General features: G+C 34.4%; 1 protein-coding gene across 1 annotated transcript in view; it reads right to left on the bottom strand.

The window, feature by feature from the left end:
- Nucleotides 1–12,427, bottom strand: part of IFT81 (intraflagellar transport 81) — an 84,847-nt gene that overhangs the window by 62,141 nt on the left and 10,279 nt on the right. The window contains exons 8-10 of the mRNA XM_007448720.1: nucleotides 10,411–10,495; nucleotides 4,750–4,913; nucleotides 3,344–3,439 (exon numbers count right to left, since the gene is read on the bottom strand). Of these exons, the coding sequence (XP_007448782.1) occupies nucleotides 3,344–3,439; nucleotides 4,750–4,913; nucleotides 10,411–10,495 (345 nt within the window). The remainder of the gene's footprint in view (nucleotides 1–3,343; nucleotides 3,440–4,749; nucleotides 4,914–10,410; nucleotides 10,496–12,427) is intronic.

The following is a 12,427-nucleotide window of genomic DNA, read 5'->3' as shown; positions in this document are numbered from 1 at the left end:
GAACACTGTAGAATTCCCTCCTATTCAGAGAAGCCATATCAAAAGGACTGCTGGCCATCAATAACTGAGCAAGAACTGTTTTTCTATAAACAAATATTGGGCAGAATGGCCCTCTCTGACAGCAAAGTAGAGACAAAAAAGTAATTCGCCTAACTTCATCTCCTCTATATTCCAGGGAATGGCAAATTGGAGATTTACTTATCTAGAATTTTAATTCATTCTTCAGGACCAAGTTAATAAAAGACCAAGAAACTCCTGATTAAACTGGATATGGAGTATTTTGTAGACAGGGCTGCAGATTTTGGCTTTGTTATATTTCTGCTTTCTCAGTTAACATTTCAGAGCTGAAACATTCCACATTCCCCAGCAGTGTGGGGGCCAACTCAGGCTTACAATTCTGACTAAAAATCACCCTGTGCTTCTAGCTTATCCGAATTTTCTGCCCCTCACTAAGCATTACACTATCCAGGAGATACACTAGCAAGTTGTGCAACTGAATAAAACCCACACTTTTCATTTAGATTCTTGCAACTGTATCATATGTAATATTATCACTTTTTCTACATTTTGGTCAAATAAATTTTTATATAAACTAAAAACAAACAAACAAAAAAAACCAGTAGTCTTGAATCTGAACTGAAAGGATCAGTATGAACTCATGGTGTACTTTATGAGAGAGAAAGAGAAAAAATACTTCCTAGCTCTGTCCACTAAAAAGACCTAAAAACAATGGCCACCCCAGTAGCAATGAGAAGTACTAATACCCAGATTGTGGTCTGTAAATATCATTTCCTACTAAAACATATCAGGCTCATAGAAGAAAGTCTAATTCCAAGACTGGGGTAGGAAACGTAAAGGATGAGCCTAGAAACTATCTTAATCATACCAGAAAGCAAGGATGTTATCAAAGACAAATAGTATTTTAAAAGGACTCAGAAGTTAACTTGAAAAGCCTCCTACCAGCCAAAAATGGGACAATTTGAGCATCATTAAGGGAAATGTCTGCAACCTAAATTTCATTACATCTATGGTTCATAATAACATTAAATAGATAAGAAACCAAAAAAATTAAAAACTAACCCTAATTAATCATTTTTAATGTTAGACGCAACCAATTCATTTTGAAAACTGAAAAATAAAAATAAGAATCAAGCATGTACCCTGACTTTCCTATATGAACTATACTCCAGGATAACCAAATAGCTGATGAGAGGAGGTTTCTCTTTTCAGAAGTAGTCCAGCTCCAACATCGCTAATTATTAGAGAAATGCAAGTCAAAACTATAATGAGGTACCACCTCACACCAGTCAGAATGGCCATCATTAAGATGTCTACAAATAACAAATGCTGGAGAGGGTGTGGAGAAAAGGGGACCCTCCTACACGGTTGGTCAGAATCTAAATTAGTGCATCCACTGTGGAAAACAGTATGGAGGTTCCTCAAAAAACTGAAAATAGAGTTGCCATATGATCCAGCAATACTACTCCTGGGCATATATATGGACAAAAGCATAATTCAAAAAGACACATGCACCCCTATGTTCATAGCAGCACTATTCACAATAGCCAAGACATGGAAACAACCTAAATGTCCGTTGACAGATGAGTGGATAAAGATGTGGTACATATATACAATGGAATACTACTCAGCCATAAAAAAGAATGAAATAATGCCATTTGCAGCTACATGGATGGACCTAGAGATTATCATACTAAGTAAAGTAAGTCAGAAAGAGAAAGACAAAAACAAGGTCCTACTGTACAGCACAGGGAACTATATTCAATATTCTGTGATAAGCCATAATGGAAAAGAATATAAAAAATGAATGTATATATGTATAACTGATTCACTTTGCTGTACAACAGAAATTAACACAACACTGTAAATCAACTATATTTCAATAAAAAAAGTAGTCCTGCTAATAAATGAAGAAGGAATCATAGTATCAACATTTTATTATCCCTAATGAAATAAATGGGCAGGCACTGATAATCAATGGCACAAAAAAATCACAAAAAAAGAGACAACCAGACATTAGTCCCTCCAAATGAAAGTATAAAATACCACTTAGAGAATATTCTTGACCAAAAAAAAAAAAAAAAATCAAAACAGAACCTGTTCAAGCTTCTAGATCTAATATATAGGAAATACAGGAAACAGAGGAACATTTTAAAAGGACACCATCAGGCTGCAATCAGTAAAACACCAACTATGGGAAATGCTATAGGATAAATAAACAAGTTTCAATTAAAAAAACTGCAAGAAAATTATTAAATGAATGGATAAATAAGTAGGGAAGAGAGCCTATAGATTAAAAGAGACAAATATATCAACCAAATGCAGTGTAGAAATCCTGTATGGATTCTAATTAAAACAAAGCCACTGGGGGGAAAAAAAACAGGAAAGGAAAAAAAGAAAGAGACAATCAAGGAAATCTGAACATTGATTGGATATTTGCCAATATTAAGGAAGTAATAAAATTTTTCAAATGTGGTATGTTAAGTTTTTTAAAAGTATTTTTTAAAGATACGTTCTGAGATATTTGTAGATGAAATTATATGAAGTCTAAGATTTGCTTCAAATAATCCAGTTGGGGCGGGGGCTATAGATGAAATAAGAATGGCCATGATTGCTATAGCTGAGGGACACACGAGGGTTTACTGAACTATTTTCTCTACCTTTGTATATGGTTAAATTTTTCCATTATAAAAAGGTTTCTTTAAAAAATTCTAGCATCCTTGAATAATGCTTTGTTATGTGGCTCAGTATTTTCTGAGGTTACAGAATGCTCTTCACACTAAACTCTTCTTGCCAAGGTTCTTGTCAGGTAATCCATGGCTGTCATTTGAGCCTTCTGTCTAGAAATACATAACAACATACATACCCTCATGACTTCTGGATAAAATGATAAATGCCTTAGCACTAAAATTCAATTTATTCTGTATTTTTTCAAACTAACTTTAAACCTGCAAAAGTATATTGCCTTTAGTTCATTAAAGATTATAAATAGTCTTATTTATATCACTTAAAGTAAGCATTCATATAAAAAATCAAATTTCACACTCACAGATCTAACCACAAAGAGCTCTATCACCACAGTTGGCAGACACTAAGGAAACTAAGCATTATCAGATATATTGAATTTCAAACCTGAACATGTGTCTTTTGTGGCTTTTCCACAAATTCTCTGTTATAATCTGGAGATTAGCAATGACAGGAGAACATTTATTCTTTGCTTCCTTCTCACTTTAAGACTATCAATAACACAAACCATGGTATTAATGAAAATGTTCACCAACAAGATTACAGACCTAAATATGTGAGCCAAAAGGAGTGGTCTTACCTGTTGCCTATACAGTGACAGTTTGCCTTCAATTGGCTCATTTCTCATCATTTTCTTTTCAATCAGCTGACTGATCTGTGTGTTTATTTCATTTATCTAAAACAGTATGAAAATAAAAAGGTTAAAACTCTAACTATGATTACCCATACTAAGGGACATCTGGCCAAACAAAACTTTGAATTTACAGTTGTTATTATCAGTAATTTGATGGGAGGATCAGCTCCATTAACATTATGAGTGGGCTGTTACGATTACTTTTAGAGACAACTTGCATTTCACAGTTCATGATATATATTTACACAATTTGATTACTTACATGGATTTAACCATCCATATCTAAATTATCCTAAAGTATTCTACATGAAATATTTATATATTACTATCAAAAAGATGATTTCTAAAAATCTGAAGTTATCCCTTCACCTAGGCTGTGACTTTCAAGTAACTGTAGGTGATAAAGCAAATCTGGACTAACATTCCCCAGGGATTTAGTACAAGGAATTCATGAACCCAGCTGAGAGTTGACATGAATGACATCTAAAAACCCTTCCTGTTCTAATGAATGATCTGTGATTCTATAATAGCTGTCATTTATCCTACTGATTAATCCAAACTTTTCTCAAATGTAGTAAAACTGAATAAAGCCAATAGAAGCATACAGTCCTATAATAATTCTTTTTTAATTACATGGCTTTCAGTATAACTATCCTTTGAAAAAACTAGAATTTTCCTGTTAATCCTATAACATTAAACTGAGCCCAATCTGACTTGGACAACTAATTTCTATATATAAATTAAAAGAATAAAATCATTAGAATTATGTATTTAATTGTAGTGGCTATTAAGCACATTAAAGTCAAAATCTTTCAATCAATTTTCATGATATTTAATTATTATTTTAAAAAATATACATCTGATTAGTGTTTTTAGGGAAGAAAAATGTTATGATACCAGGTTTCAATGAGCATTGCAAGAAAGTTTAGTAATTCCAAAGCAGGCATAAAAAGCTAATAAAAAACATTAGCTTTAAATACAAAATTGCTATAATATTATTCTTGGAAATAAAAAGTAATCACATTTACGATATTTAAAAAATTGTCAACTAAATTATTATATTATGAATATATAAACTTATGAGTCAATCATATACATTAATTTATATATCCAAGTTACCCACTTTCCTAATCAGTTGACTAGGTTTTTATAACACCATGTGGATTAAGTGACAGCATTATGTGCTATAATTTCTCATAAAGAACAACTCCTTATAAGAGCTGTCAGCTCTTAGCACAGGTTAACTTAAGAGTCAAGAGTAGGACACTATAGAAAGCAGTCCACATAATTTTCACAGGAGTGGGGATGAGATAAAATTGGAAGCTTATAAAAAGAAGATGATTGTTACTTACTTTAGATTCAAGTTCAAGAAGATCAGAATGACCCATAGCAGGCTCTGAAACCACTTTCTGTAAAAAATGCAATTCTTTTTTCTTGTTCTCTAATTCTTTAGGAAATTTTTCAGTTACCATATATGAATTAAACTTTATCTCCTCCTCTAGCCTCTTCATTAAACCTACAAAAATAAAATAAATGAATATTCAGCCCAAGAGAGTAGGTAAAGTGATGCTTTGTACATTTTAAAACATAAGGCCTGGATAGTACGGCACATCCATTGAAAGCATTCTGTATAATACCTAGTATAGAACAATAAAAGATTGGCCACTGAAATTTTTTGCTGTTAATTAGAGTGATAATGAAGGATAATTTACATAGAAGAATATTTAAATTATAGAAAAAGTAATATTATGATCTTTCCAAATTACCACCTAATTCTTTTACAGTCCACAATAGGCAAAAATAACCTTTACGGTGCCAAATATTTTGTTGGGTCATATTTTGTCGTCTAAGTATTTAAGGAATCCATGAACCAAATGACAACACAAATGAAATCTAATCCAGGTTATTTATTCTATAAGTGGTCATTTATTCTTCTTCTTTTGCAGTACTTATGATGCAATTTATATTTCTATTCTAATACTTCATAAATGGTAATACATTATCATTTTTAGCTTTAAACCAATGAAGATTATTACTAAAGGTACAAGTTAAAATCTGAAAAAGAGGAATTATCTACATTCATAAACATTTTCAGTTTTCCATGTTTGGTAGTTTTGATTTTGTAAAGTATTGGTTTACAGTTAAGTGGCAACTTAAATTACATTTTCTTATTCTGGCAGTATTAGTTTACAGTTAAGTGGCAACTTAAAATACATTTTCTTATTCTGGCAGAGTGAACAAACATACACATATACAGATTTTCAGTGAATAATGGTTTTGTTATAAATTCCCAGCCTTGAGAGCTTTAAAAAGTTTATTTCAGATCTTTCCATTACACATTTACAAATTCTGGCTTGACTTTTTAAAACACTGGATTTCCGGTTTAAGTAACCTACGTACGTAGATTGCATAATAAATCTCAGCCAAAGCCTTAAAATTATTTTTAGTTCTGCTGTGCTAACCATATATTAATGTGTAAAAATTTATTAATGGTAAATTCACGAGTTTTCCATTCATCCCTACAATTTTCCACCTCTGTTTTTAGGGACTGGGGAAAGGAAGGGAAAAGAAAGTGTTTACTGAATCACACTATAATTAGGCAGACATTCCTATATGGTTTCCGATTAACTCTACAACCTGGCTTCTTTGGCTATTGGATGACTAGTTTTTCCACCTTCAAGTTCTTAAACATAGTGCATGTAATCAGAGATGCAAGAAATCAAAATCTAAAACGTTTTTAAAGATTTAAAATTCTTTAATATTACTTTCCTTATTTAAAAAAAGTTTCTAATTCTAGAAAATACAAACCAATCTATAGTAACAGAAAGCAGATCAAGGGTTGCCTGGGGTGGGTTACAGAGGCAGAGAGGGACAGGAGTGAGATATTACAAAGGGGCACAAGGAAATGTTTAGGGGTGATGGACATATTTGTTATTTTGATTAAGGTTGACAGTTTCACTAGTGTATATGTATGTCAAAACTTATCAAGTGTATACTCTAAACATGTGCTGTTTACTGTATGTCCATTTTATCTCAGTAAAGCTATTAAAAAACAAAAACAGAGTTTCCATCACATTTTAAATTCTCTTAAAAATTTTAACTTATGAAAAGTGGACACGTTTCTATGCAGTTCTTTTAAAAATTATCTTTGAAAATCCTGGTGAAATTAAATATAAGGTCACTTAAGATCTCCGCAAACATTTTGATTAAAAACCCTCTGAAAACGTCTCACTGATCCTATTACAACTGAATGAGTAGCTTCTTTTACATAATAAATCTCAGGAATATGTAGAGTATAAAGATGAATTAACAAGTGAGTATTTTATAATACAGCTGTTACTCTGAAAAAATACAAATTACACTGTTATACTAAAAATACTTTTATGTTATTTAAGCAAACAGAAATTTTTTGTAAGCCATTTGTTGTTACTAAAAAATTTCGATGGACCTTATTAAGCTAAATACCTGAAGCAACTGAACATCTGTTTAATTTACTCTTTTCCTAGGCTGCTGAATATAATCCTTAAGACTCTGCTTCCCAGAAAGATGTCAACAAAGCAGGAACTCCTTAACTTCCTGCTCCCTACTCCCTGTCCATACACAAAAAACATATATTGCACACATAATACCTTATTTTTATATTTTCAGCCATTTTTTTTTCTTACTTGATTTCCCTCCTACCCGTGGAAAAGATCATTTTCTTCCTATGCAGGGTTAAGGTCTCTACTCCCACCACCCAACTACTTAACAGATTGTTTACTGAATGCTGGCTGTGTGTAATCTGTGTGCTAAGGCCTGAAAACAGAAAGAACAATTATGACTTGGTGACTAGCCTGTTTAGCTGTGTCAGAGTCAGATATGCCAGCAATTAACATATTATGGTAATTGCTGTAGAACATTCAGTGCAATACAGGGACACAATGGGAGCACACAGGAAAGGTTGTTACCAATTCTCACCTTTTCCTCCTGAATCTTCCAATCTTCCTTTGTCTGACTGACTCTCCAGCAATGTGAACACCACTAGACCACTACCCTGCCTCCATCTATGCACAGTACTATATTTCTCAATCATTTGCACACTCTCTCCCTTGCTTTCTTTTCAAAGACAAGCAGTCAGAAGAAGCCTGCCCTTTTATCTCTACTTCTTCCTCCATCATTTGCTTAGCTTTCTACATTTATGTTCTTTTAGGTCACTCTGCCTCGGCATGGAATGTCTTCCACTCCTCTACCTCTCCAGCTTTAATTTAACTCAATTGCCACACCTCCAGGAAACCATTTGACTCTGTGTTAGCGTTTAGTGCTCTTTGCCTCTTTGTTCTCATGGGAGCCTGTGCTGAGCTCCATCGGTGTATTTGTCACACTGCATTATAATTGTCCACTGCTTGTCATTTCTCCATTAGAATGTGAGCACTTTAATAGAAATAGCTTTTCTTTCTATCCCTAGCACTTAGCACAGTATCTGACAAGTAGCAGATGTCCAGTAAACACTGAATTAATGGACTATTGGTTTTGAGCCAATTACTTCTATTACTGCGTAACAACACAATTGACTTTACTGTTTAGCATCATCTACTAACATGTTGCTTATATTAATATTTTAAACCAACATCTTGAGAGATGTCCAAAACAGAACAACTTTATTTGTCCATTTTATTACTAAATAATTATGTATTTCCTGGCCCAAACAATTCTATTTAGGCTAGAAAGCCAAAGCAAAACAAAGTCTATCAATTCAAACAAAAAATGAAATATTACTAATACTATAAATATCTTTGGATATTCTGTTTAGTTACCAGAATTAAAACATAACAGCAAGAAATATTTAACCAAATAAAACTGAGGATAACAGACACTGCAGAAACACATGTTCAGGCTAACATTTTAAGCTGTATTAAACTGTACTGATCAATCAATTTTTCTGCATACCAAATCTTTCAATTCTTATATATATTACCTTCATTTTCAAAATTTCACTATTAATGTTAAGTTCTAGAAATTTCTTAGCAAGGATAGACATATGAAAACAAATTGTTTATTGATATTAATTTTTAAATGGCTATAATTTAAGGAATTTCTTTTGAAGATTTATCTTAATTTGTTACAGTAAAGATGTGAAGGAACCTACATCAAACCCAAAGAACATATACTGAAAAGATATACTATATATAATACTAAGGAGGAAAAAAAGCACTAAAAAATTACTTTCTTTTGTCCTAAACATTCTCCTAAAAGGTGAAAACCTAGTGAATAAAGAATCAAATGACACCAACAACTAAATGCATGGCAACTTCCAGGTACTGCTTGAATCTGAATTTATGACTGAGAGGAGTCAGAGATTCCATGGAAAGCCACTAATTAATACGTATGAACCATACATTTTATAGGGAGTACTACACTGGTTTCTTAAATATCAATTAAATATGCGTATTTCCTTGATTTTAAGATGCCATCAATTATAAGACACCATCAACTAAATTACAAATACCATGTGAAATGCATCCATAAAGTACAAGATGTAACTCAATTGCAAAACCAATTGAAATGGTAAAGAACATGTGTCTAGAATCAAGGAAATACTGTATTATCTCTTTCAACAGCTTTATTGAGATATAATTTACCACACAGCCCTAAAATTCATCTGTTTAAAGTGTACAATTCAATGGCTTTTAGTAAATTCACAGAATTGTGTAACGATTACCACAATCAATTTTAGACCATTTTAATCTGCTTCAAAAGAAGCCTCTATACCCACTAGCAGTCACCTCCTCCCCCATCATCCACCTACCAACACAGCTGTCCTCCCCTACAGTTCCCCAACCCTAGACAATCACTAGTTTGACTTCCATCTCTATGGATTTGCTTATTCTGGAAATTTCATACAAATGGGGTCATATAATATGTTTTTGTGACTAGTTTCTTTCACTTAAGATGTTTTTGGGGTTCATGCATATTGTAGCATGTATCAACACTTCATTCCTTTTATTGTTGAATAACATTCCACTGTATGGATATGCTACAGTTTGTTTATTCATTCATCAGTTTAGAGATACTGGGGTTGTTTTTACTTTTTGGCTATTATGAACAATGCTGCTATGAACATTTATGTACAAGTTTTTGGGTGGACATATGTTTTAAACTCTCTTGGGTAGAATAAAATTGCCAGATCATATGGTAATTCTAGGTTTAACACTTTGAGGAACTGCCAAACTGTTTTCCAAAGTGGATGCATCATTTTACATTCCCACTAGCAAAGTATGCAGGTTCCAATTTCTCTACATCCTTGTCAACACCTGTTATTGACTGTCTTTTTTATTACAGTCGTTCTGTATATTATATCTTAGAGTATAATATTTCACAGAATACTAGAAAAAGATAAATTAACCTTCCCATAGCTGGATATTTACACTGAAATATTTCTCCAATACCAATGAGAACTTTTTACTGGTCTTCCAATTTACATGGTCTCCCTTCTGATGAGCAAACTTAAAAAATGCCTAGGATAGGTCTGGTGGTATAATTTGGGATATCAGAACAATGTATCCTCTATGTAAAGCTAATGTGCCAGCAGAGCCAGGGATACCCATGTCATAAGCACAACCCAAAATATGAAACAACACTCAGTTTTAAGGGTCCAGCATTTTACTCTTTTTCTTTATACCCCTGGCACTAAAACAATATTCACAATTTTTCCATCCATCATTCTCATAAAATCCATTCTAAGTATTTTATACATTCACACACCAGAGAGCCTCTCTCCATGGTGGTTTTCATTAGTTCACCCTCTGACAAAACACTGAAAGGGAATTTAAAAACCACAGGTGAACACTTAAGGATGTCTTCATCAGGGCTGTCACTTACTAGCTAGGAAATGATGCCCTAAAATGCTGAGCTATCACTTGACGATAATTAGTTCCCATTAGTAAGGAAGACTACTGATTTAAATTAATATTCTCACTAATATAATGACTTATATCATATGATCATCTATATCATATAATATAATTTCCACTTACTTTCAGGCTTCGCATCTGCTGCTGCATGGCGCATACTTTTCAACTGGTTTTGTATTCTTTGCAGTCTCTGCACTGCATGAAATAGCTTTAAAATACAATTAGATCTATAACTTCCTTAGTCTAATGAAACCTACCATTCATATAGACATGCAATGAAAAATACAAGTTCCACATAATTATTATGCTGTAAAGGGAACAAATGATAAGAACTAAGAAATTACTAAGCTAAACCCAAAATGTAATTGGTTCGCTCAATACCCTCTCATGTAAAACTTAAAAGAAAAGCTTTTAGAAATTTTTTCTTTATTTGTTGAATTAGGTGATCAAGGAAAAATGCTGGTTAGAAAAGTATATGCACCAGGCTTTTCTTGTTAAAACATGGTTTTCTTTATTCTAAGGAATGTTAGCATTCTCAGAAATGATGGCTCAGAAATGATTCTCAGAAACTGATGCTAAGTAACCATTCAGGGCGTGGGCAATGCAGCTTACTGCTGCAGGGTAACTATTATGATGCCAAGCCAAGTTCCAAAAGAGCCAAACATCTAAACTGCTCACTTAGTAGGAAATGAAGCTGATTTGAAATATATTTTTAATGTACAAGTCTACTCAGTTTTAAGATCGATTTTTTTTTTTTTTTGCGGTACACAGGCCTCTCACTGTTGTGGCCTCTCCCGTTGCGGAGCACAGGCTCCTGACGCGCAGGCTCAGCGGCCATGGCTCATGGGCCCAGCCGCTCCGCGGCATGTGGGATCTTCCCAGACCGGGGCACAAACCCGTGTCCCCTGCATCGGCAGGCGGACTCTCAACCACTGCACCACCAGGGAAGCCCTAAGATAGATTTTTAATAAAATAGAAGAAATACTTTCTGGCCAGGAATTCCCTGGTGGCGCAGTGGTTAAGAATCCTCCTGCCAGTGCAGGGGACACAGGTTCAAGCCCTGGTCCAGGAAGATCCCACATGCCGTGGAGCAACTAAGCCCATGAGCCACAACTACTGAGCCTGTGCTCTAGAGCCCATGAGCCACAACCACTGAGCCCATGCGCCGCAACTACTGAAGCCCATGTGCCTAGAGCCCATGCTCCACAACAAGAGAAGCCTCTGCAATGAGAAGCCCGCGCACCACAGCGAAGAGTAGCCCCTGCTCGCAGCAACTAAAGAAAACCTGTGCGCAGCAATGAAGACAAAATGCAGCCAAAAATAAATAAATTAAATAAATAAATTTTTAAAAAAAAGAAATACTTTCTGGCCAAATTATTTTTTCTTTAAGGCAAAGTCTAAAAACGTGGAGTGTGGGTAATTTTGAGCCTTTTCAAGATCTGCTTATTTGCCCATGGAATAAAGTGTAAAGAATACAGTGATCAGTGGAATAAAATGGATGTTTTTTCATAGCCCCACAATCTCAGGACACTCTTTAGAGATTCTAGAAGTTTTATTAGCAGTTAATCTTACTGCTTAACATTACAATGGATATTCTGTAATGCTGGAACAACATGAGTTAAGCATGGGCCAAAAGACAGTGTATAGATACCTACAGAGAATAGAACCCAAAAGATGGTATTGTTTTTGCTGTTGGTGCCACACAATACTCTTTTTTTTGTTGTTGTTTGTTTGTTTGTTTGTATAAATTTATTTATTTACTTTATATTTTATTTTTGGCTGTGTTGGGTCTTCATTTCTGTGCAACAGCTTTCTCCAGTTGCAGCGAGCGGGGGCCACTCTTCATCGCGGTGCGCGGGCCTCTCACTCTTGCGGCCTCTCCCGTTGCGGAGTATAGGCTCCAGATGTGCAGGCTCAGTAGTTGTGGCTCACGGGCTTAGTTGCTCCGCGGCATGTGGGATCTTCCCAGACCAGGGCTCGAACCCACGTCCCCTGCATTGGCAGGCAGATTCTTAACCACTGTGCCACCAGGGAAGCCCACCACATAATACTCTTAAAAAGAGTATTTCATCATGTTAACAAAGGGAAACGTGAACTACAATTCTAAAAAATCTTCTTTAAATTTGAATGATCAGCAGGA

Source organism: Lipotes vexillifer, unplaced genomic scaffold (genome assembly GCF_000442215.2).
Source record: "Lipotes vexillifer unplaced genomic scaffold, Lipotes_vexillifer_v1.1 scaffold21, whole genome shotgun sequence".
Taxonomy (NCBI): Eukaryota; Metazoa; Chordata; class Mammalia; order Artiodactyla; family Lipotidae; genus Lipotes; species Lipotes vexillifer.
The sequence above is the reverse complement of the archived record's forward strand: the minus strand, read 5'-3'. Positions and strand labels throughout refer to the sequence as shown.